The following is a 23,769-nucleotide window of genomic DNA, read 5'->3' on the forward strand; positions in this document are numbered from 1 at the left end:
CTAGCCACAGTGAGCTCATCCAACTCAGTACTCACCCCACAGCAGTAGGAAGAAATCAAGTGTGGGAGCACACAGCTAAAACCGAATGCACTCTGACAGGATCAGCTCTTCCAGGCTGAAGAGCTTCTGTCAATGGAAGCCAAGGGGAAATAGGAGCTATGTAAAAGTAAAAGCACCCAGGCCACTCCTTGCACACTAAAAGCCTTCCTCCCTATTTCTTGTGGGGCACAGCTTGGCCTGTAGGTGATGGCTGAGTGAAGCAAGAGGCTCTTCTAACCCCGCTTTCTCAATGCCCCACAATGGTCATTCACTAGCATTTGCACATTGAATATATTTTATATTATGAAGTCTGCTGTGGTTCTACACTCCTCTGTCCAAAATGCTGTTCCTTCAGCTTATATTTAGTGAGCAGTGGCTTGTAGGGATGGGGAAGAGGACTCACTGGCCTGCTCAGTCCAAGCATCACACGTGGCTGGGCTATGCTCTTCCACTTGATGGACAGAAGCAAGCCTGAAGAGGCCTTCACACTTGTTGTAGGATCGAGATAAGTTAATACAGGCAGAAACAGCAGAATTAGTTGGAATGTGTAAATACATGTTTAAATTGTTCTTAGCATGTCTCATGGTTACAGGGCTAGCTACACGTCTGTTCTCTTCCTGGTCTGAGTGTACTCCCTCAGGTGTCAGGCCTTGTGACTTCACCTCTCCTGGGGAGCAATTCCACAGTTCTCACACAGGGCCAGGTCTAGGAGTGGATCACCTGTTCTTACCCAGCAGGTCCAACTGGATTCAGCTCATATGGTTCTTTCCTTCTGGAGTCTGTGACCAGCAGCATACACACTGACCAAATAAAACTAAAGTATTGTTGTTAAGAAGGTTAACAGTAGGAACAAATAATTTAGAGGACTTCAAAAAACAGCTGTCTCCCTGCATATCACTTTCCGGTCTCCCAGTAGCAGCCTAAGAAAACCTAACTTCTTCAGCCTCCCCCATGGGTACCTGGGTCAGTCTGGTGCCCCTACCCAACCACCTCCTCTCTTGTGAGGAAGCCCCTTTTTAAACTGCCCAACTTCTTGTTCTTCATTCTCAGACTTGGGCCCCTCTGGACAAAGCTAGTTTTGCAAGTTGGCTGGAAAGGAAATCCTCTAAAGCCCTCACAGATCTGGGCTGTGACGGGACCATGCCCAAATAGTTAAGGGTTTGCTTGCTGAGGGGTAGAGGGCTGCCCAGGCCTAATTTTTAAGCCCCCTTGACCCCCAGCCTTCCTTCCTAACCTGAGACAGTGCCACTGCCTCCAGCCCAGAGTAGCTGCATCCCCTCAGGGGACTCAGCCCTATGGAAGGGTGGCTTATTTCAAGGTGTTCTTTCACTTCCTGCTTGTTTTTCCTTCCAGCCCCTATTAAACCAATCTTCATACAGTAAACACCCCAGTAACCATGGCAACATACATATGCATACCTTACAGAGCAGCACCACCACCACCACAGTATGTATGACACCTTTATTTTAAACAAGATGGCAAACGAAAAATGGCTCTCTCTAAACTTACTCTAGCCAACTGGAAACAAATTCAAAGTACAGTTAAAAAAAAACCACCAGGAAAAGCTACTCATTGCCATATACATTTTTCTGTTTCTGCACCAAGAACATGTACAAAAGAAGGGAACTGGTCTTTGCACTGCTCTAGTCTGTCTGCAGAAGAGAGAAATGAGTAATTGAGAAATCCCCTTTCCATCCTCTTACACAAGAAGTTCCAAGCAACATGTACAATAAGGAACACTAATACCCAGAATTAGCTGTATTTGGTCACTACAGCTTCCTGTTTCAATAATATCTTGGCTTCCCAAACCTTGCATTTCTGAGAAATCCTCCCCCACTCTCCATCTGGTCACTGTGTATTGCAGGTAAGTGGGTGTAGAACACACCAGTGAGGAAAGAGGAGCAACAGGAACAAATTTGGGGATTGCAATGAGAATGAAAGGAAGAGAGTGTACAGGGCTGCTCGACATTGAAGCTCAGCCAGCCTATTTTACACAGAGGCAATGATTCACATAATTAATATTTGGGCTACTTTTTTTGAGGGGGAGGGAGGGGAGGGGACACTCATTCTTTTTACCCCTTTGTTTTCAAGTGGAGAACAAAGGTCCTACTTTCTGGGGAGTATAACAGATGGCAAAGTAGCCACCAACCCTCCAGAAACACATTGTATAGGGGTTGCACAATGGACAACTTCCCCATCTGCTGGCCAAACTACATGTTACAACATCCAAAGCATTTAGCATTAGTATTTGGGTAGGAGAGAATTGCCTCTCTTGACCCAGCATCACAATCACCAGCCAAAAGTTCTCAACAGTAAACTGCCTTCACCTTCACCAGCTGGTGTTTGCAAGGCAGGGAGGGGTGGGTATTCTCAGGGGAAGTGACAGATAGCCACACTTAGCAGGTTTGGGACAGAGGAGCTGATATGTGGGTTAATACTAGGGCCAGCTGTACTATGCAGCAACACTACCCCCATGTGTTTAGTACCCTGATTTAATGGGCTTGAGTGTAAACTACCAGCTGTATAAGGAGATTTGTGGGAGCGAAGGCTGGGAGGAGTCCAGTACAGAAGGGTTATTTCACTTCCACTCAGCAGTCCAATGAAGGAAAGTAGAAAATATCCATATATTAACATGGAGCACAGAGACCTTTCACACAGCCCTAAAACAGTCTAAAAAGAATTGTGCCTGAATGACCTGTTTCACCTCTGCCAACCCCACCCTATTGGAATAATTATTCTACCACAGAGGTACGCAAGTACATTCTCTGCCATAGTGACTACTGTTCAAGCACCATAAGCCTACATGGCATTACACAAGGAGAAAAAAGTGAAGGTCCTTGCCTGATGGAGATCATAACCTAAACAGAGGTTTGAATAGTACTCACATCTTCTCCTTCCTAGAGCATCCTTCCTTTTTCTGATAATTTGTTCCGGCTGCTCCACAATTCAGCTCTAAATAGTCTCCTGTGTTTCCCGTAATGAAACCTGCCACTTTAAGCTGTCTTTTCCAAAACAGATGGACAGAAGGATCCTGTCTCAGAGGAGCAGAATTTGCATCTGGCTTGAATGAAGAGTCTGCTCTACTCCAGGAGAACATGAGTGACGTGCTGGCTGGAAGTGGGCAGTAGACCCATGATGCACCCTAACAACATGATCTCCCTGGATGCTTTTGAGTCTACAGCATCACATCCCATGCTAGTAACTAACAAATTCTGTACATGTGTGTGAAGTCTTGCATTGGACGTGACATCTAAACATATGCTGGCAAGAGGTATCATCCCACTCCCCTGGTCTCCCATCCCAAACAGGAGGACACAGTCAGTCCCATGCTCTGAACACTCAGTTTTGGAAAGCCTGGAGCTGCAAGAGTTCTCATCACACTGCTCCAGCTCGCCCAAAGTATTCTCTCTCAAACTTCTGGAAGTCTTCCTCCGTGAAGACAGTGCCTTCAGATTTCTTCTTTGGCTTCTTTGGGGGGCGGTCTCTAGATTTCCTGCCCCTATTCTGGTTGAGAACCTTCAAATAATAGGAAGGAAAGATTATTACAGCCTTTGCTAATCCAGCCCCAGACACAGTATAAACTACTGTGCCAGTAATCCCCTGCTATTCCAGTCCTGGCAATGCAGAGAATTAAGACAGATGTTTACTAGGGTTAACAAAAGCTTGTGTTTGGGGCAGCAGCAGACTCCACTTGGGTTTTTGGGACTAATGTCAAAGATGGTCTCAGCTCTTTTGCTGCTGAGGGCCTTGAAGCCAAAACCAACTGCTAGGGCTGAAAGCTTATCACAAACTTTGTTAAGAAGAACGGGAGATTTACAGCATCCCTTTCGACTGCTTAGTTCTCTTGCTTTTGGTTTCGTTGAAACCCACAGGCATTTATCTGAAGACAAACAACAAAACATATTCCCAGGCAGGTGGGAAGTACTACCCAAGGTGCTGGGAACTGCTTCTCAGTTACTGGCGAGCTGCTCACAGCAGAACAGGTTTCCCTGCTGAGCAGTCATTGTAGTGTCTAGGACAACTCAACAGGGAGAGGGGGAAGCATGGTCTAGTGGGCTATGCACAGGACAGAGAAAGTTAGTTCTGTGTTCTCAACCTGGCTCCGACACCAATGCCCTGCACAGCTTTGGTAAAGCCTTAGTTTCTCCCTCTGGAACATGGGGATACCACCTCCCTCTGTAGGGGAGTTGTGTGACTAGTACATATGACACTATATATGCTGAGCTATTAAATAAATGCCAGCTACTTAATACACGTTTGTACTTTTTCCAAACCTGTCATGCAGATATAAAGGAAACAGAGCAAAACATTTCCTTTTTCCCCCAGTTTACTTTTTACACCTGACAGACAGTAGTCGGTTTCATTAGCTTCCCCAGTTGTATGGGTCTTTAAAAATCAACAGGGGAAAGAAACATTTTAAGTGATAGGAAAACAAAATAAAAAACAAACAACAAAAAACACAAGGGGCACCACATGTAGCAACTGGAATTATTAACTTTTTTTAAAATTGTCAACTTGACATACACTCATTGGTTTTATTAAAGAGAGATATGGAGGACTGGGGATTTAATTGGGGATTGGTCCTGCTTTGAGCAGGGGGTTGGACTAGATGACCTCCTGAGGTCCCTTCCAACCCTGATATTCTATGATTCTATGACTGTAGACACACAATGAAATACAGGTTTGAATAAGGGGAAAAGGACTGTGGGGAAGAAATGGGTCAGAGAGAGGTAAATTTTAATGCAGAGAGTAAGGTTACATGATTATATTAATGTTGCCAACTACCCTGAATTCTATTATTAAGGGGAGAAAAATGAAAATAACCCAGAATTATTGACTGCACTTATAAAACAGAAGATTCTATTGGATAACCCAAAATGCACATTTTTCTGTACAATTAGTTATGTTTTGGGAAAGAGGCCTTATAAAATCATCTTGCTGGATCTCCCCAGAAATCCTAAGGCTGGCCCTGGGCATAGTTGTGTGATCATTATAGATCATTTTGGGACCTCAGGGTGGTAGTGCAGTAAGTTATTTTGTAAACACACCCAAAAATACTAAGGCCAACATTAGCTACCACCCAAACTCATTTTTAGCATTGACCCGTGCCTCAGGTGTTCACCAGTCTCCAAGGTGAATGACTCGTGGGAGCCACTTCCCCTTTTGCGGTATTCTAGGGAACAAAAACAGGACTCCCTTGCCTGCTGCGTGATGGTTTTGTCCACAGTGAATCGGCCCTTCGTCATGTACTGCAAGTTCTTCTTTAAGTGATCCACAGCCTGGTGCTTCCGATACTCCTCTGGTAAAGGGCAGAGAGCAACAAAACATCTCTGTAAGTGTGTACTGTATAACAACTAGCTGACGAGTACAGGGAGCCAGATGGGGGTATCGCAGCCAGGCTATGACACTATTGCTGGGGGGTGTCTCCCTGTGCATCAAAACTTTGTTTGAGGAGTCATGGGGACAGGATATCCAGCAGGAGACACACAAGGTAACCAGGATAGGATTGTGATCAGGGCCCCCGTGGTGCAGCCAGGCATAAAGAGGTTCCTATGGAGCCCCAGTCACGAGCAAGCAGGCCTAGGAGGTAGGGTCACCTGCATGCAACAGGCTGCTCCCCCCACAAAGCTGGCAGCCCCGAGAGAGCTGCCCTCCTACTCCAAGATGGTCTGGGGTGATAGCACCCCCCCCCCCGGCTCCTCGGGGCCCCGGGGCCGGGGTGTTTCAGAACAGCGGGTTCTCCTCCAGTTAGTCCCCGGTTTCTGTGCCCAGCCCCCTCCCACCAGCAAGGGGTAGTGGCGGCGGGGAGGGTCTCCGTCACCTATCGCCGACTTGGTGACTTTGCCCTTGGCCGTGGTCTTGTTCCTGCCAGGCCCCCGAGCCGCCTTCCTCCTCTTCGGGGCTGTGCGCGGCCGCTGCTGGGGGCTGCTGAGCCCGGGCTGGTGCCCTGCGGGGACGGGGAGAGAGACGTTAACGTGACCGCGCAGGTGACGGATCTGAGCCCCGCTCAGGCCTGGCCCCACCCGCCCACTCACCCGCCGTCGTCTCCGTCTCCAGCAGCTCCAGCCCCTTCCTCAGCAGGGAAGCCGACATTCTCCCCACGTGGAGCCGCCTTCCGCCTACGGATGCGCCGCCTCCTCCTTCGGCCCTGCCACACTTCCGGTCCTCCGCCGCGCCGCTTCCGCCGGCAGCCCCGCCACACTTCCGGTCCTCCGCCGCGCCGCTTCCGCCAGCAGCCCGGCCACACTTCCAGCCTGAGGATACACCGCCTCCTACTTCAGCCTCGCCACACTTCCGGTCTTCTGGCACGCCACTTCCGCTAGCGGCTCGGGCACAGGCGCTCGGGACAGTCATCGGCACTCCCCGCCCCGCCCGTCCCGCACATGCGCGGAGGGCGCGCTGGGCCCCTGGTGGGTGGAGGGGAGGCTCTCACAGTGGTTCTGGGGAGGGAGAGCGCGGGGCGGTGGCTGCCCCCTCCCCCCACAGCAGCGTGAGGGGAGGCCCAAGGGCAGGAAACCCCGCTCCCCCCACCGAGATGCCACCCCGGGTTCTCCTTCCCCCGCCCCCAGCTTTGTGGGGGGAGCAGCCTGCTGCACGCAGGTGACCCCTGCTCGGGATTGGGGCTCCCTGGGAGCCTCTCTGCGCCTGGCTGCACCATGCGGGCCCTGATCTCAGTCACAGCATCCTTACCTGGCGCTTCTCCTGCCAGCTCTGCCTGTCTCGCTCACCTGCCCAAGTTGGGCCAATAAAAGATATTCCCTCACCCACCTTGTCTCTCCTACCCCGCGAGTCTCATACTGGGATTGCAAACTCTTCAGGGCAGGGGCCATGGCTGATTTCTTTGTATATAGCCATCACAATGGGGCTAGAGGCCTGTAGGTGCTGCCACAGGGGAAATAATAAGTAAAACAAAAATAATACCCTGGTATCGTGATTTTCCAGATCAAGCCCCAAAACCATCCCAGTCTGACTCCTGAGGCACAGAATTTAACCTGGTCAAAAATTACATTTATTATTCGTTAGTATTTTACTTATTTATATTACCCCCCTGACAGAGACAATGTTATTGTCTTCTAAGTTCAGTCATCATTTGAATAGGTGGTCACAGAATTATTTGATTTTAGCCAATGCTAACGCAACAAGATGACATGAGAGAAGAAGGGGAGGGGTTTATGCTCCCTTGACAAGTGTGCTCTTAAGGCCCAATGGGGAAAAAAAGATACACTTGAAGTTTGCTTCCATTATTTTTCATGGCAAAAATATTTTACTAACAAAAGTGCTACTGTAGACAAAGCCCTAGTGAGCAATGCAAAGCACTTCCACTTTTCTTCTCTGAACCACCAGAGGCTGAGAGCATTGTTCCCACTGTTATGGCTTGTGTAATGAGCATTCAGGAGTCAGCCTGGCTGAAAAGAAGGCACAGCACTTTCATTATACTTCTCGAACTTTTTAGAACATAATGGGCATGCTGAGAGGCTTCCCATTAGCACAGTCAGCCCCATGTGAGATCTATCTTTAAATCCCCCTAAAACAACATAGAAGTAAGCTATCAGCATGGTCAGTAGATGTAACATTTTCCAAAGTCGTGTCATTAATTCATTGTAGTGTATTTCAGTCCTGTTAGTGTCTGGGAGATTTTTCTCCAGGCATGACTGTTAAAGTTCCTCTTGACTGTATTCTGACTTCCCTTCATAGGTGCCTGGACTTGTCAGCCTTAGCAATGCTGGTGTCTGTAATGATTCTACAATGGTTCCTGTCATGCTTCTGCACTCACTGACACAGATTTTCTCATGACCTTTTCTGTTCCTCGAGGAATCCAGTTTTTGTCTATTTTCCCAAATGCCAAGTAATATAATTTTTTCAGCAGTTCCCTTAAAAGTGTATTGATCATCTGTACATTTTAAATTCATTTTGCTTGTTTATCATCCCCTTAAATCACTGTTCATTCATAGGGTACATCTGCACTGCAATAAAAGGCCTGCAGCACAGCTGCGGCTGGCCAAGATCAGCTGACGAGCTCACAGGGTTCGGACTGTGGAGCTAAACATTACATTATAGGCATTTGGGCTTGGGCTGGAGCCAGGGACTGAAGCCCTGTTAGGAGGTTGAGTGTCAGAGCCTGGGCTCCAGCCCAAGCCCCGAACGTCTGCACTGCAAGTTTTAGCCCCGCAGCCCAAACCCCATAAGCCCAAGTCAATTGACCCTGACTCTAAGACTCAGTGCCGCTGTTTTTTATTGCAGTGTAGATGTACCCACAGAGTCATAGATTTTAAGACCACAAGGGACCCTTAGATCATCTAGTCTGATCACAGGCCATAGAATTTCACCCAGTTACCCCTGTATTGAGCCCAATAATTTGTATTTGACTAAAACATATCTTCCAGAAAGGCATCCAGTCTCGATCTGAGGACATCAAGAGATTGAGAATCCACCACTGCCCTCAGGAGTATGTTCTGATGATTACTCGCCCGCACTGACAAAAATGTATGCCTTAGTTCTCTGTGGTGCCTGTATTGGAACTGTTATTTTGTTTTATCCAAATCAGCAGTTAAGCCACCTTTGTACAGTTTAGATAGTTAGATAGTAGATAGTTTCTGTTGGACCAGCAGTTTACTTTTTAAAGTTTGGTGTTAGGTCTCTTTGTCTTGGTATTTACAAAAATTGCTCAGTATTTAATTATGTTCTTTACGTTCCCCAGCTCATATTAGAATTTCATCCAGTATAATTCAGCACTTTGTCAACCTTTCAAAAGTCTGTGCAATTGCTCTTTGAAATGCTTCTGGGGTGGAATGAAAACAGAATGGTACTCATTTAAATGTACAACTTCCAAATAAGTCACTAGTTTATAGCTCGACTCATCTAACTTTACAGCAAAAAATGCATGTCCTGCATCTCATACTGAGACTGTCTTTTCAAAGCTGGCGGGGGGGATGAAACAAAGGTTCTCTCTGTCTGTGTGATGCTTTTGCCGGGACCAGAGCAGGAATGCAGGTCAGAACTCCTGTAAAGAGTTTTTGAAGCAATCTAGTTAGATATGTGTTAGATTCTGTTTTGTTTAAATGGCTGATAAAATAAGTTGTGCTGAATGGAATGTATATTCCTCCTGTTTTTGTGTCTTTCTGTAACTTAAGGTTTTGCCTAGAGGGATTCTCTATGTTTTGCATCTGATTACCCTGTAAGGTATTTACCATCCTGATTTTACAGAGGTGATTCTTTTACCTTTTCTTTAATTAAAATTCTTCTTTTAAGAGCCTGATTGATTTTTCATTGTTCTTAAGATCCAAGGGTTTAGGTCTGTGTTCCTCTGTACCAATTGGTGAGGATTATTATTAAGCCTTTCCTAGGAAAGGGGGTGTAGGGCTTGTTGGGGGGGGGGAATATTTTGGGGGAAGATGTCTCCAAGTGGTCTCTTTCCCTGTTCTTTGTTTAAAACGCTTGGTGGTGGCAGCATACTGTTCAAGGACAAGGCAAAGTATGTACCTTGGAGAAGTTTTTAACCTAAGTTGGTAAGAATAAACTTAGGGGGTCTTTCATGCAGGTCCCCACATCTGCACCCTAGAGTTCAGAGTGGGGAAGGAACCTTGACAGCACATCCATACTTTATTTGGCTCTTTCAGTTGCAAGGTTGGAATTGTCCCACCGGATAGGTTGCTCTAACTTTCCAATAGTTCCCAGCTTTTCCATGTTATCAGGTTAATTTTCTGCTTCATTTCTGAGGGCAAATGGAAAGTTTCCTTCCTGGATAGATTACTGAAATTTCAGATTTGTCTATCTTAATGTGGTACTTTCCATCCAGTTAATCTAGGTCTTGGAAGGCATTTGAGAATTTTCCTATTATGCTGCCTGTGCCCTCTATGTGATTCTGTTCCATTTATAGTAAGCATCTTTTTAGTAACTTTCACCCAACATAGGTTTTTAACTGTATAGCAGGGTGTCAATGTTGCTAACTCCCATAATTTTATAGCAGGTCTCATGATATTTTGGTGTTTTTGTTAAAGCCCCAGCCCCTGGAGTTAGATGATTACATGAGAATCTCAGCTTTCATTTTTTTTAAAAAGTCAGTTTCTAGCCCTAATGGTTGTGGAGAAAAGCAGATGTGGCCCAAGTGAAAAAACAAAGGCAAATAAAAAGACCCTGCAATTTATTATTTTTTAAAATTAATTGTTTAAAGCCAATCTTATGGTGTTTTGAAGGCTCGACTCATGAGTTTTGAATAAATGGGGTTGGCAATACTGGTGGGTATATTGACATTTGTTCTTTGGAAAAAGAAAAGGAGTACTTGTGGCACCTTAGAGACTAACCAATTTATTTGAGCATAAGCTTTTGTGAGCTTTGTGTGTATATAAAAAGATCTTCTACAATTTCCACAGTATGCATCCGATGAAGTGAGCTGTAGCTCACGAAAGCTTATGCTCAAATAAATTGGTTAGTCTCTAAGGTGCCACAAGTACTCCTTTTCTTTTTGCGAATACAGACTAACACGGCTGTTACTCTGAAACCTGTTCTTTGGAAAATGAGAGACATGGATGTTTAAATCAATATGTAATAGGTACTTACAATAGGCACTGGTACATTATGTGCAGAATATGAAATATGCTTTGCTTTAAATAGCAGCACCATTTCATTAACTACAGTATTACGCCATTCCATTGGAATAACGTGGCTTTATGAGCCTACAGCCAACTCTGCCCTTATTAATATTTAGGTGTATTTGCCAACCCGAAGCAGTTTGTGCTGAAGTCACTCTACCTCCAAAGAGCTATGGATCACTGCGTTGCTATTCTCCAAGTGTACAGGCATTCTGGCCTTTTAACTGTGTGACACGTATTTGAAAAATGAGCTTTCCTCCCCTGAATATGAACAAATGCCAGTCAATTCTTTGGTTCGTGTTCATGAACACATCTAGGGCACAGGGAGTTCTGCTGGTCAGAAAACCTTTTATTCTGGTTTGGATTATTTTGTTTTACTTCATTTCTATTTTGTTTTACTTCATTTCTATTTTACCACCTGCACTACATGCTACCCATTCTGTACCAAGCCACTGAGTCTGCATGTCACTTATATAATTGCTTCTACAAATCTCTGTGGCTCAGGTTAAGATTAAATCAGTTTCCTATGGTGCCGGATGCTGTACATACATGTAATAAAAGACAGTCCCTGCCCTGAAGAGCGTGCAGTCTGAAGAGAGCAAGGGTAGGAGTAAGGGAGTATTTTTATCCCCATTTGAGGAGGAACAGAGATTAAGCGACTCATCCAGGGTGTTGGTGACAGAGTTAGGAACAGAAGCCAGTGCTCATGTGGTTTACAGCACTGGCCTTGAACTCAGGATCATTCTCTCTCTCTAAGTGCTGCGGTGTTGGTAGATACTGGGAGCACAGAAAGGTCCTGCATAGTTACACCAGAGCTAAGTGCTGTGTCAGTAATATCCCAGAAGTGATACAGAGTCAGCACTACTTCCAAGTGTAATGGAACCTCTAGACTTCACTCTGAAAGTGCCTTCCAGAGCATCTCAAACTCTGAACTTCAGAAACACTTATCAGTATTGAAAAGCCCAAGGAGGCCTAACTTTTTTCACTTTAATGGGTAACTGGGCAGACTGCTTGAATCTTGCTGAGGTGGTTATTCTGCCTCCTAGTCGTCTGGATCTCTGTTAACACCCTGAACTTCTTTTCTTTGGGTGAAATCCTGACCGCACTGAAGTCAACAGGAGTTTAGCCATTGACTTCAGTGGGGTCAGGATTTTACCCTTTACCTTCTAGGCCTTGGCCTTCTTTCTTCTTTGGATTTCAGACTGTCCTTTCTCCTTTTCTTCCCTCTGGCTTTAGGCTTGCCCTTTCCCTTTTGACTAGTCTCTTTGGCTTTGGATTTGGCCCGTTTCCTTCCACTCATCTGCGACTTTTGACTTAACCTTCTCCTTCTTTCCTTTAATTTGTTTGACTTTATTTCCCTGGCTTTCCACATTCTCTTGTTCAGGACTCTGGACAATGCTGTCACAGTCTGAGACAGACTCACCTCTGAAAGTGTTCTGGGTTGGGGACATGCTGATGAGTGCCAGAGAAAGCAGGGACTTCCAGAGAGGGGACTGACTGCATTTAATGGTAGATTCTTTTGCAAGAGAAATTTGCTGAAAGCCTGCCCTGGCACTTAGCTTTGGGATTACTTGGCTTCTGATAATAGAACCAGAGTCTGGTCGGCTCAGGGATGGCTTTATCTTAATGGAGATAATGATCCTTATCTTCTTATGGAGAGTGCTTTGACATGTAGAGATGAAATGTGCTATGGTAGGGCTGAGTAATATGCTCTACACGTGCTTTTCTTAAATGGTGCGAGGTCAGTTATTGTTATTGTCAGTTATTGCACCACTTTCAAACCAGTTGCAGGCTCTGTAGCTAGTTCCTAGCCCCTGTGCCCATTTGGATGCTCCATAGGCCTGGACTAGACTAGCCTTTACAAACAAGTCCAGGGGTTTGCAGTCGTGAAGCTGCTGCAGCTCCAATGCTGCTCTTCGACCTCTAGGGGCCACTGTGCAGAGCAGGGTGTGAGGGGGCAGCCATTGCTCCCATCTCTGGCTGCCCCAGACCCTTCTCCTTGCTGAGGTCCCAGCTGTTTCAGTGCAGAGCAGAGCTGGTACAAGTGGGGTGGAGCTAGTGCAGTGCTGGCAGTGGCCTGTCCTCCCCATAGTGCTGCTGCAGTGACTGAAGGGGGGTCATGTCTCCCCCTGCCAGGCTTGGCACTCGGGAGAGCTGCCTGGAGACAATCAGTTGGGGGTGCGAGGGGAGTCCCCTCCAGCCCAGTGAAGATGGCCCTGGAGGTAGCTGCAGGGTGGGGACAGGCCTTCCCCTGCATGCGCTGCAGAGGGGCCGGCAGTGCTTACAGTGGTCTGAATGAAGTGGGGGTTTAGCATAACCTGGGATCAGCAGTTTTGCTAAGACAGTGCTTCAAGTGCACCCCTCAGCAGCAACCCACCCTTAGGTGCTGGGACTAGGGGTGCTGGGAGAGCTGCCACCCCGTCTGGCTTGAAGTGGTTTCCATCATATCCAGGGTTTACAGTTTGGTTCAACGGCTCTCCACACCCTCACTATACAAATTGTTTCAGCCCCTGAGGCCCACTCAATTATTGCCAGGTCTGGGGCCCCTTGCAGCTCCCCCCCTACACTTTAAGCCCTGCGGGAGGGCAGGGTAGCAGACCAGCTGTGCCCCTGCCAAAAAGACAACAGTCAGTAGCACTGGGGGAGACTCTCTGGGTCATGGGGTTGAAGGGGGAGGCAGGGCTGTATGCTTAGGGGTGATGTTTACCCCAGCCCCACCCACTGAGATTGTCCCATGGCTCACTGACAGGCTTGCCCAAGGGGTGTAACAAGGGAGTATCATTTGTCAGCCCCTGGCAGTTAAGATCCCTGTTGGCTCCATGGGTAGCGTTGTCCTGGACAAGGGTTCGGATGCTGGAGATCTGAGCTAATTCGTCCCAATAATGCCCCCCCTGCTGCCTTATTCTCCTCGCTAGGGACAGCTGAAGCTGGCTGTCGGGAGCTGTAACTTCCCCCATCTGTTTTCTCTGAAGGTGAAGAAAGAAATGATGGATTAAAGTGGGGAGAAAAACCCCAAGCTGGAAACTTTTGAGCTGGACTTGTGTGTGGAGCTGCTACCCCTTCATCACTAGATGTCGCTGTGAGGCAGGATTTTCAGGTGAGCCGGGCTGCTGCGCTTAGAGCGGAGGGCCCACCTCAAGCCAGGGTCTTGCTGGGAATGGAGGGGGAGAGCAGGAGCAGGGTTGGCCTCTTCTGGATTTTGCTCCTTCCACCTCGGTGTTGCGTGTGTCGTCAATAAGGCATTGCAGGGAGGGAGGCATGTGATCTTGGCTGCCTGTGGTTTCCTGTGACCAGATCCTGCCTTTTGTAAACACCTCAGAATATTGTCTGATGGCCAGCGGGGTCTTGAACCAGCCAGCACCCCTGCAGCACCAGCTTCCTCTCAGCAGTGCCCGCCCTGGAGTGCGATGGTGCGAGCTTCCTCTCAGCAGTGCCCATTGCATACCAACTACAATATCAGTTCCTGCCTGGAGTCCCTAGCTAGCACTCAGCCCTGGATTACTGCTCCCATCTCTGTACAGTGGACTCACATGGATCGCCCCTCCCACACACACATACAGCATGCTACACCTATTGCAAAAGGCAGCAGTGCATTGCCCCGCTCTCCCGGGCTTTGTGAGACCTCCAGGGAGCCCTAGTGCTAGGGCAGAGTGCTGGGACGGGAGCAGAAGAACTGCGGGATGAGTGGGGCATGTCCGTGCTTGGGAGAGTTGGGCCTGATCTGTGCAAACTACTCTCCTATCCTGCTGCATTTCTGGAATCATTAGCTGGAAACGGAGCCAAGTCATAAACATTGTGCTCTGTCTCCATTACCAAACCAACAGTGTGATTAGCGAGATCAAGCACGCGGACCCAAACACCCATTTAGAGTCTGTTGTGCGCGCACACTAAGGAGGACATCCAATTAAACGGACAATGGGCTGCCTGCAATGAGGGGCAGAAGCCGGTGCAGATACGTGGCGTACCCCACATCTGTATGTCTCACTTCCCAGTTCCCGAACACAGTGTGTAACCTCCCTGCCTATCTGTTTTTGCCATTCCTTTTCCTTCCCTTTGTGTTTTTCATTCTCTCCATTCTTCATCCCCTCTCTCTGTCCATCTCTCTACATCGCCCTGCCCCTTTATCCTTTTCTGATTCCCTCTCTCCTGATCTGTCATCTCTCTGCCTCTCGTTCCTTCCACTGGGGTTGGCCTTCAGCACAAACTGCTTGGAGTCTCTTGCTTTTTTTGAGGGGAAGGGAGTGAGCTGGGATCTTGCATTCATTCTGCAGCTCACAGCCTGGCCTGACCTTTCTCCTCTGGTATCTGAACTGGAGAAGGAGAAAATTCATCACTTGGTCTACCCTTCCAGCAGCTGGAATCGTCACAGATCCTAAGGCCAGCCTTGCCTCTCTTTCTCTTGCTTTCCCTCTGTGTCTTTCTTCCCCTCCCCCATCCTTAGCAGTGTGTTACTGCCCTGTGGCACACTCTGACCTTCTCTCTTCCTACATAAAGGAAAGACGGATAGGTTCTGCAGAAGGGAAGTAGGAGAGTGGAGATGCTGTCTCTGCCCTTGCCCTCTCTGACTGGGATGCCTCTTGTTCTAACCTTGAGTTCCCTGTCTCTACACATCCCTCGTTTTGTTTCCCTCTGCCCCAGATTGGAGATGGACCCCCATGGCCACTTTCCCCTGCTCAGAGGGATCTCCAGCTCCAAGCGCCTGTTGGCCATGCTGTAGGGGCAGAAATAGGATGACCAAGAAGCTGTGAATCAGCAATACGCTGTTCTGGCAGGAGACTTGGAGAATGAAAGTGGTCACATGGGGGCTAATGTGATTCTGTTGCTGGTTTGTTCCCTTGGAAGCCAGGAACAAAGGAAAGAGAGAGATGTTCACAAAACCACCAACCCAGCGAGGGATCGTGAGCCTAGTCCTTATCTCACTAAGCGTAACTCCATCCATCTCGGTTGTCTTTGTCCTGATTTACAGCAGTGTAAGAGCACAAGCAAGCTCCAGTGTGGCTAGGTCTATACCACAGTCTCAGCTTGCGGAGACATACCTGAGCTAGCTAACTAGCTGTAATCTAGCTAGCTCATGTACCAGAGCAGTGAAGCCACAGCAGTGGACCTTTCAGCCTGGGCTCTATGAGTCCCTGCAAGGCCCTGGGTAATTACTCGCAGGGCTAGCCCAAGCTGAAGTGCATGTTGCGGTGGCTTCCCCGCTTCAATACCCAAGCTAGCTAGACGAAAGCTAGCTCCAGTCTGTCTGCTTGAGCTGCAGTCACACCCCAGATCATAGACAGTATAGACCTAGCCTGTGTGTGAAGGAACATGCTTGCTTAGGAGTAGAGTCTCCGTGCCCATGTGTTTGCACATTGATAGGGGTGTGGATCAGAATGTATGGCTTTGCATGGACCTCAGTGTGCGTCAGTGTTGACTTTGTACACGGCCCTGGGTGGAGTCTGAGGGGTTGTTGGTGTCCGCGTGTATATCTGAGGGTGTGCGTGTGTCTTGTCTGCACATGTATCTGTTTGCATGTGGCTGTATGTGTGTGCATGTGTGTACATCAAGGAAGGAGAGAGGTATGGAAGGGGTGGGAAGTGAACCTCCAGCACTCTGTGGTGGCCACCTGTGTCTTGGCCGGCCCACGTGACTGGGGAAGAGCACCATCAAAGTTCCTGTGCCCTGCAGATCCCAGGGTTGCGGCTGCTCCTGTCACTTGTGCTGGGCTGCGCAGTTCTGGGAGAGTGCCAGGTGGGAGACAGAATACGACTCTGCTTGATCAAGTGCCAGGGCGCATTAACGTTCGCTCTGTCACAGTGCGGCACAGTTAATGCCGGATTCCAGCAAATGAAGGAGGGCAGAGGCGTTGAATGGGGTCAGCAGCTGGGCAGGTGGTGGAGGGAGGCTGTCTCTGCACAGCCCAGATGGGTAACACTTGAAACCTTACCTAGGGGGAACCTGCAGCTGCTTAAGACTCTCCCCTCGGTAAGCCGTGCTGCCATGGAAACGTCCCTAAATGGTCTGCACTAGTGCTTTGTTGACACAGACAAACCCGAGACTAGACTGCTCTGGGGACAGGGTCCAGAGCCTCTCACCCCTTCCAAGCGGGCCTGAGTTGAGGGGCTCGGGAAGGGGGACACACGACAGCATCGCTTTGGGGATTGTAATGAGTGTCAAGGGGAAGGGGAGAGCAGCCGGCACAGAGGAGGCGGCGGCGGGATGAGCCCTGCGGGGCCGTCTAGAGCCGACGATGCAGAGCTAATTGGCAGAGTGGGCATTGCCGTTTAGCAAACGGTCAGGCGCCTTGGGCAGACAGAGAGCTGCAACTGGTAGGACAGTGGTTGAAATGGTTTATGAGCCTTTTGGGAAGAGTTCTGTAGGAATAAGGGAGAGGGCACGGATCCAGAGGGAAAGTGTCCTGGGCTGGGGAGCTGCGAATGCTTCATCTACTCAGCGTGTGCGTGCGTGTGGCATATAAACAGAAACAGCTCCTTGCAGCGATGCCCCATCAGTGCCAGCTGAGCAGCATGAGCTTCCTCACAGCAGGGCCTTGTCTGGGCCACCCAGGCACCCGCGTTTAACACCCCATTGGCACAGCGCCCCCCGTGCCTGTTGTGGGTGTCTTGCCTTGCTTGGGCATCTCTTTGGGCTAACAAAATCCTGAATATTTCACTCTTGCTGAGTCCCAGCCTCCCCCCCCCGCCGGGTTGTTCTGCTCCTTCCCTGTGCCCACTAAACAAGCTGTTTCCTTCCAGCATTGCCTGGCTGTGGCACTTGCCTCTCAGGGGAATAGTTAACAGGTCAGCTAGTGTCGAGGGCTTTGCTGGGACATCCCAGCCAGGCACGAATAGCCAGCTTGCACACTGGTTACCATCCACCCTCCTCCTTCCTGCCGTCCCTTGCGGGTGAGGTGGGGAGGAGGTTTTGCAGATGTTGGGGTTCACCATGGGGGTGGATGAGGCTGCACTTGTGTTCTGGGCCATCCCTTTCTCAGCCTGGGCATTCTCTCCTCTCTCCGATTCGATCTCCCTCGCCCACCTAGGCGTCCTGTCACTTTCCAATTGAAAAGCCAAATGAAATTTCCAGGCGGTTTGCAGCCTTTATGATTCACTTGTTTGTTTTCCTCCCTTTCTGTCTCTCTCCCATTTTTTTTATTTTTAATTTATTTCTCTCTCTCTCTCTGTCTTTTCACTCCAGCCACCTGCCTGCTTTGAATTTAGTTTGCACCAAGGGCAGGAGAAATTCATTTTCCTCTTTTCTATTTTATACAGTGTTTTATACAGTGGGGTTTTTTTTCCTACTGCAGAAGTAAATGGAGGTGCTGTGGAGATGTGTGCTTTTTCTCACCTCATCCTGCTCTTTCTTAACTACTTGCCCCACTGCTGAAAACATCTGGTGATCACTACCCAGTGTCTCTTCCTCGTCCCAGCAGTTCAGGGGAACCCAGTGACAATAAATTGGGCCACCGAGTGTCCGAGCAGGGAGTGGTAGTGTTAGGAAGCTCACAGTTTGCAGAGGATCATTCCACATGTCTAGCTCCTTGTGGGGCACAGAGGTGAGGGATCTCCTGGTGTGAATTTGATGCTGGGCTGGAAGTGCACTTTGCGGCTGAGCTGGGGCATGTTCTGGGGGAGGGGGAGCTCATGCTGTGAGTTGGGTGCTGGGTGGTTGAGGAACTTTATGCTGTGTCGGAGCCGTGATGGGCACGTGGGTGATAAAGTGCACCATGATTAGACCATTTGGATGCACCCGGAGAAGGAAGCTCACGCTGTGGCTGAGCCGTGCCATTCCACTGGGGCGGTGAGGAAGCTCACGCCATGGCTAAGCCATGATGGGAGCCGCAAGGAGGAAATCCATGCCATGGTGAGCTGTGGCGGGGCAGCAGGGGAGGAAGTTCATGCCATGGGTGAACCAAGCTGCAGCATTGGAGTGAGGAAGCTCACGGAGTGGCCGGACCATGATGGATAGTGGGGGTGCACAGCATGACAAGACCCTGAGAGGGCATGCATACAGCTTGCCCTGGGTGCACTGCAGAACTGTGTTATGGTGCTATCTTTTACTGTCAGGAAGGCGTACAACTTTCAGTGAGGGGGAACTGAACGGGAAGCAACTTCCAAACTTAGGTGACCCAAAGATGGATGTGAGTATGTATGTGTGGTGCTCAGTTGCATGGCATATTTCTGTGATCTGGTGTGTGTGTGTGTGTGTTACCTTTTAGAAAGGAAGACTCGTTTATCGCAGCATTCTAATTGTGTCCCATTAAAATGTAAATTTGGGTTTATGCATTGAAATTGTCAGTAACATCACCATGGCAACTGGAGTTGGAGGGTGGGGAATTGGAAGAGGTGGGACTGTGCAGCTCTCCTCAGAAGCCCTGTCGAGTAAGTCCAAGTACCTGAAACCCTCAGATCTGAACAGTCCCTGCCAGCGGACGCTGGGGTAGTGCTGAAGTTCTCCTGGTAATAGTGGAGTCACCATCTTGGAGCAAGCCACTGACTCATGTAGTCCAGAGGACCAAGTCTAGCAAGAACCAGCTCTGGTCCTTCAGAGGACAGTGAACCCCTCCCACTCTCCCCCCACTCCCCACTAATGCAGCCAGGGGAAAATCCTTACTGAGCCCCACAGGCTTCTACCCTCAAGTGCTAGGTTCCAGCATCCCTTACCAGAGGGAGTAGATACTATTACAGAGCATTACAACCTCCCCTTATAAACTCCCGGCCAGACTGCCTGCCCCGGTGGCCTCCTGCAGCAGTGAGTTCCATATGCTGGCAGTACTCTGCATAAAGTGAGTACAGCTTTTCCTTTGATCATTTCCCAGTGCCTCGTGCTCTCCCTTTGTGCTTGCGTGATGGGGGAGGGTGAAAAGGCGCTGCTGATTGGTTCTCAGTGGGGCCCTCATCCCGTCAAACACTGCCGTTGGGTCCCCTCGAGCTTGTCCCCCTTCCAGCTTCACAACGAACCCCGACACTGCTTGAAAGTTGTGATCATTGAGGGAGCTGGGGGCAGGGGCAGGGAATGCTGAAGGAGGTGAGACAGGAGTAGAGCACTGTACTGTAAAAGAAGAAATTGTGAATCTCTGCATTGGTTGTTGACTGAAAATCTAATAACTTTGATGGCCAATGACGCGTGAAGGGTTGAGTCACAAATAGGTCCCCTGTGCTACTGCAGATGCCCATGTGATGTCTCCCCTGCCCCTCCCAGTTAAGGGGTTCAGAAGGCCTTCTGGCTGCCTCCTCTGGGGCTGGGATTTGATCTCTGTTTGTTTTCTTCTGTGACCCAAGAAATCTGCTCACAAATGTGTAAATACAAAAATAATGTGTTGTCGATGATCCAGTGAGGGTTTGCGTTGTGGTAGCCGGGCTCATTGACTGGTGGATTATTGTCTCCAGAGTCCTTTGTGGAATGGGGCACAGAGATAAATATCCCCTGTGGACTTGTAGCTAAGCCATGGGAGACCCCAGATTCAGGAGGGGCAGATCTGGACTCAAGCATTGCCAAGCATGCCGGCTTCTCTGTTTAGGAGAGACAGTCTCCTTCCCGCTCCATGCCCCTGAAACACTGTCCTGCTCTCCTGTACTGCAGTGCACTTAAAAGCTGTGTCCCTATTTCCCTCCCCAGCTTCCCTGGTGCATAGATTTCCAGTGTGGGCAGATACATGTGCTGCCTACGGAGGTGAAGAACTGACACTTCTGTCTCCTAAGTGAGTGGTGGCATGAGTGATTTGCTGGCTTGTTCTCTGGGACCCACCGTGGAGGTCTCTCCCCCTCTGCCTTGAGAGGGTCATGTTTATACAAAGTGTCTCCCGGGTGATCTGGGTGGGGTGAGCAAGGGCCTGGAACCCAAGGAGTCAGGGATGTGAGCTCTGCTACCCTCTGATCAGCCACGTCACTGCATTGGGGAGACAGTAACCCCAAAACGTGAACCCTGGTTGGAATTGGGGCATGGGAGAAGGAAAGGCCTTTAGCATCCTGGCTCCCTCCAGGAGAAGATGGGAAGCGGGTGGGGGAGGAACAGTGGGGAAAGATCTGCGAGGTGCTAGTACCATGGCACATGAATGGCTGAGGCTGGCATGGCAGGGAGAGAAACCCTAAAGGAAACAAAGGCAGGGCAGCGACAAGGGAAATACCTGCATCAGCCTTGGTGGGAGAGGTGGCATCTCGCTAGGTTCATCTCTGTTCTAACGGGTTTGATGAGTTCAGTAGCAGGTGAGGCCATACAAAAGGAAAAGAAAAGGCTCACGGATTTGTGACACAGAGGAAGGGCTCTGTTCAGGTGTTTAAAATAAATGACATTCTAGAGGGAATGCGCCAATGAATGCTTTAAAGCAGGAGAGGAGGGCTCAGGGAGGGAGAGAATGTGGGACAAAGAACAGGAGAGAAAGGGAAAGAAAAAGAGCGAGAGGAAGAAAGGAAAGTGAGAGGCAGAACAGGGAAAAGTAGCCTCTCAGACAGACATTCCTATTCCCCATGCATTATCCCACTGACATCCTGTTTACTCTAGTGATGAGCCAGGCATCTCTAGCATGGAATCTCTGCCCGGCATTATAGCTCATGATTTCTGTCTCTCTCTCTCCCCACCCCTCTTTTTAAGGGAGAGCATTTGGGTCATTCTTTTCTCTGCATCACACAGAGGGGTAACAGAAATGTCATTTCTTACCTGGCTGAGGTTTCACTGAGAGTGAAGATTAAACATTTGCCTCTCGAAGCAACAGAGTTGTAATCTAAGGAATAAGCCCCACGGTCCCACTTTGAATAATCCCAGACTAAGTCTGCACTCCAATCAGAGGTGTGATTGCAGCATGTGTAGATGTAGTCTGGCTAGCTCGGGTATCAAGAGCAGTGAAGCTGCGGCAGCATGGACTGCAGCACGGGCTGTACAAGCCCACCAGGGACCCAGGGTATGCGTATGGGTAGCTAGCCCATGCTGCTGTGGCTTTACTGCTATTGGTACTCATGCTGGCTAGATCAAAGCCAGTTTGGGTACGTCTACACGTGCTTCAATCACACCTTGGAATGCGATGTAGGCATCCCCTAAGTGGTGAAACAGGAGCAGAGATCGGGAATGGGGGGCTCAGGAGCGTTCACCTTGAGGCCACTCATTCCCAGTGAAATGAGTTGGTGGGTCTCAGTGCAGTTCCTGCTAGGCAGACGCTTGCCTCACAAAATGCACCCTCATGAGAGGATCTTGTTGGAGGGAGCCCCCTTGCTGTCCACCTTAGCAGACAGGCCAAGAACTGAACTGGCTTGGACCCCGGCTCCCATCATCTCCCTGACAGTGACCCTTTCAGACCAGGGCCACGAGCCACCCTCCACCAGCATGGCATTTCCTTTACACCTTCTCCCCTCAGATGCTGCGAGTTGTTACCTTCCCAGGGCAGATCTACCTTGCTGGCTTTTTGTGTGTGGAGCTGTAGGGTTTTGCCCATACCCCCCGTCTTGGACATACTTAGAAATGTCTCTTGGGGTGTGTTGAATCTGAGCTGGTCTGATTGTCAGGGGCATGAGTGACAGCATGTGTTGACCTGTGACCTGCCCACCCACTTTGCCATGTGGAGATAGCAACGGTGTGATCAATGGCTGATCAACCTAGTCTTAACCTAGTGCAGCATATGCTCGCTGATGCCGAGGAGTGCCCGCTTGCTCCCCTCCTTGCTGTCAGAAACAAGTCACTCGCAGGCTGCTTTGCCGACACTCCTTCACCGGTTCTCCCTTGTCCTTGAGAAAGTTGTAAGACGGGCTGCTCTGGGGAGATGCAAACTTTGAGGCTGGAGTTTCCTGTGCCATTTTCAGTGGTTCTAAAAAAGAGAATATTCAGCACCACCTTGGAGCTCAGCATGGGACGCGTGCGTGCACACACGTGCGTGTGTGTTTGCATGCAGCAGAGGGAATGACTCACTGGGCCTCCTCCTGGTTTTCAGACCCCCAGTCTGCCTCCCACTCCCTGTCGGGGCATGTTTTCTGCTGCTGATGCTCAGAGTGCTTTGATTCCAGAGACACAACAAGGCTGTTGGCGGGGGGTGATTGCGAAGGCGGGGAGTGGTAGAGGAGAAGCAGATCACCTAGTATTTGGCCCGTCCCCTGCCCTGGTAGCAGGCAGTGTGATCGGGAGAGCGGGGTCAGAGCCCTTAGCAGTCTTAACTGGGAATTGGTCCTGCTTTGAGCAGGGGGTTGGACTAGATGACCTTCTGGGGTCCCTTCCAACCCTGATATTCTATGATTCTATGATTCTTCAGGCTGTGGGAGCAGGGTGTGCAGCGAGAGCTGCCCTGGCATGCCTGGATGATAAAGGGAGCGAACACCAGGCTGTGCAGAGCGTTGCAAAAGTTTCCATGACTCTGCTCCCCCTTGACTATGGTCTGAAGAAGATTGGACAGAACCTAGAGGAGTCCCGAAATAAACCCATCCACCCTCGCAATCTCCCATGCAGCCTATTTCCGGCTTTTCTAATTGAGCCTTGATTGACGCTGTCTCGTTTCCATGCCGAGTCTCCTGTGTAACTAAATCATTAGTGTAAATTAAATTTCGATTATTTTTTAAATCAGCAAAAATAGTGCTGTTTAATTGACAGCAATTATTTCCAGTGTTACGGTAATGAGTCAAATGCGAAGCATTCTGAGCGAGCACTGGTTAAGATCGCTGGCAAGGGGGAAGAGGGACCCAGCTGACCCTGTCTGTGATGTTGAACAGGCTGGCAGCTGCAGGTGGCTGTGAGGGCATGATAGGTGGTTTCCTACCTGGGCAGTTCCCATGGGGCCAGGTGTGATCTATCCTGCCCCTTCCTGGCAAATGTCCTGCCACACCCTGGGAGCTGGGTGCAAGCTGTTAGTCATAGTGGGAGGAGCAGACAGCTGGACCTTGTAAGGGAGGGGATAAAAGGAGGAGCGTGGGCTCTCGGAGAAGCCTTTGCATCCAGGGAGAATTTCACTCCCACCTGGACCTTGGCTGGTGAGGATCTTGTGTCTCTGGCTTAGTGGGACATGGCAAAGGACACTGTTAGGACTTCTGGAAGTGAGTAACATGATGGGGCTGCAGTGTGTTCTTGCAGGGGGCTGTTACTCTGCTGAGGCTGGGGCTACTTTTTGGGGGCACAGAAGTGGCCTGACCCCATGGGGCGTGCACAGGAGGCCTATGGAAAATTGGCTAGAGAGAGAACCATATTGTGA

General features: G+C 49.4%; 1 protein-coding gene across 1 annotated transcript; it reads right to left on the bottom strand.

Annotated features, from left to right (window-relative positions):
- Window positions 1-3,187: 3,187 nt before the first annotated feature.
- RPS19BP1 (ribosomal protein S19 binding protein 1) lies at window positions 3,188-6,869 on the bottom strand (the record flags this gene model as incomplete). Its single annotated transcript, XM_084632315.1, is given in 6 exon segments — window positions 3,188-3,555; window positions 5,241-5,338; window positions 5,861-5,986; window positions 6,075-6,213; window positions 6,216-6,293; window positions 6,822-6,869. Coding segments are annotated over 6 exon segments (630 nt in total). The 3' UTR covers window positions 3,188-3,414.
- Window positions 6,870-23,769: the final 16,900 nt, after the last annotated feature.

Source organism: Lepidochelys olivacea (assembly GCF_965140295.1).
Source record: "Lepidochelys olivacea isolate rLepOli2 genome assembly, chromosome: 1".
Taxonomy (NCBI): Eukaryota; Metazoa; Chordata; order Testudines; family Cheloniidae; genus Lepidochelys; species Lepidochelys olivacea.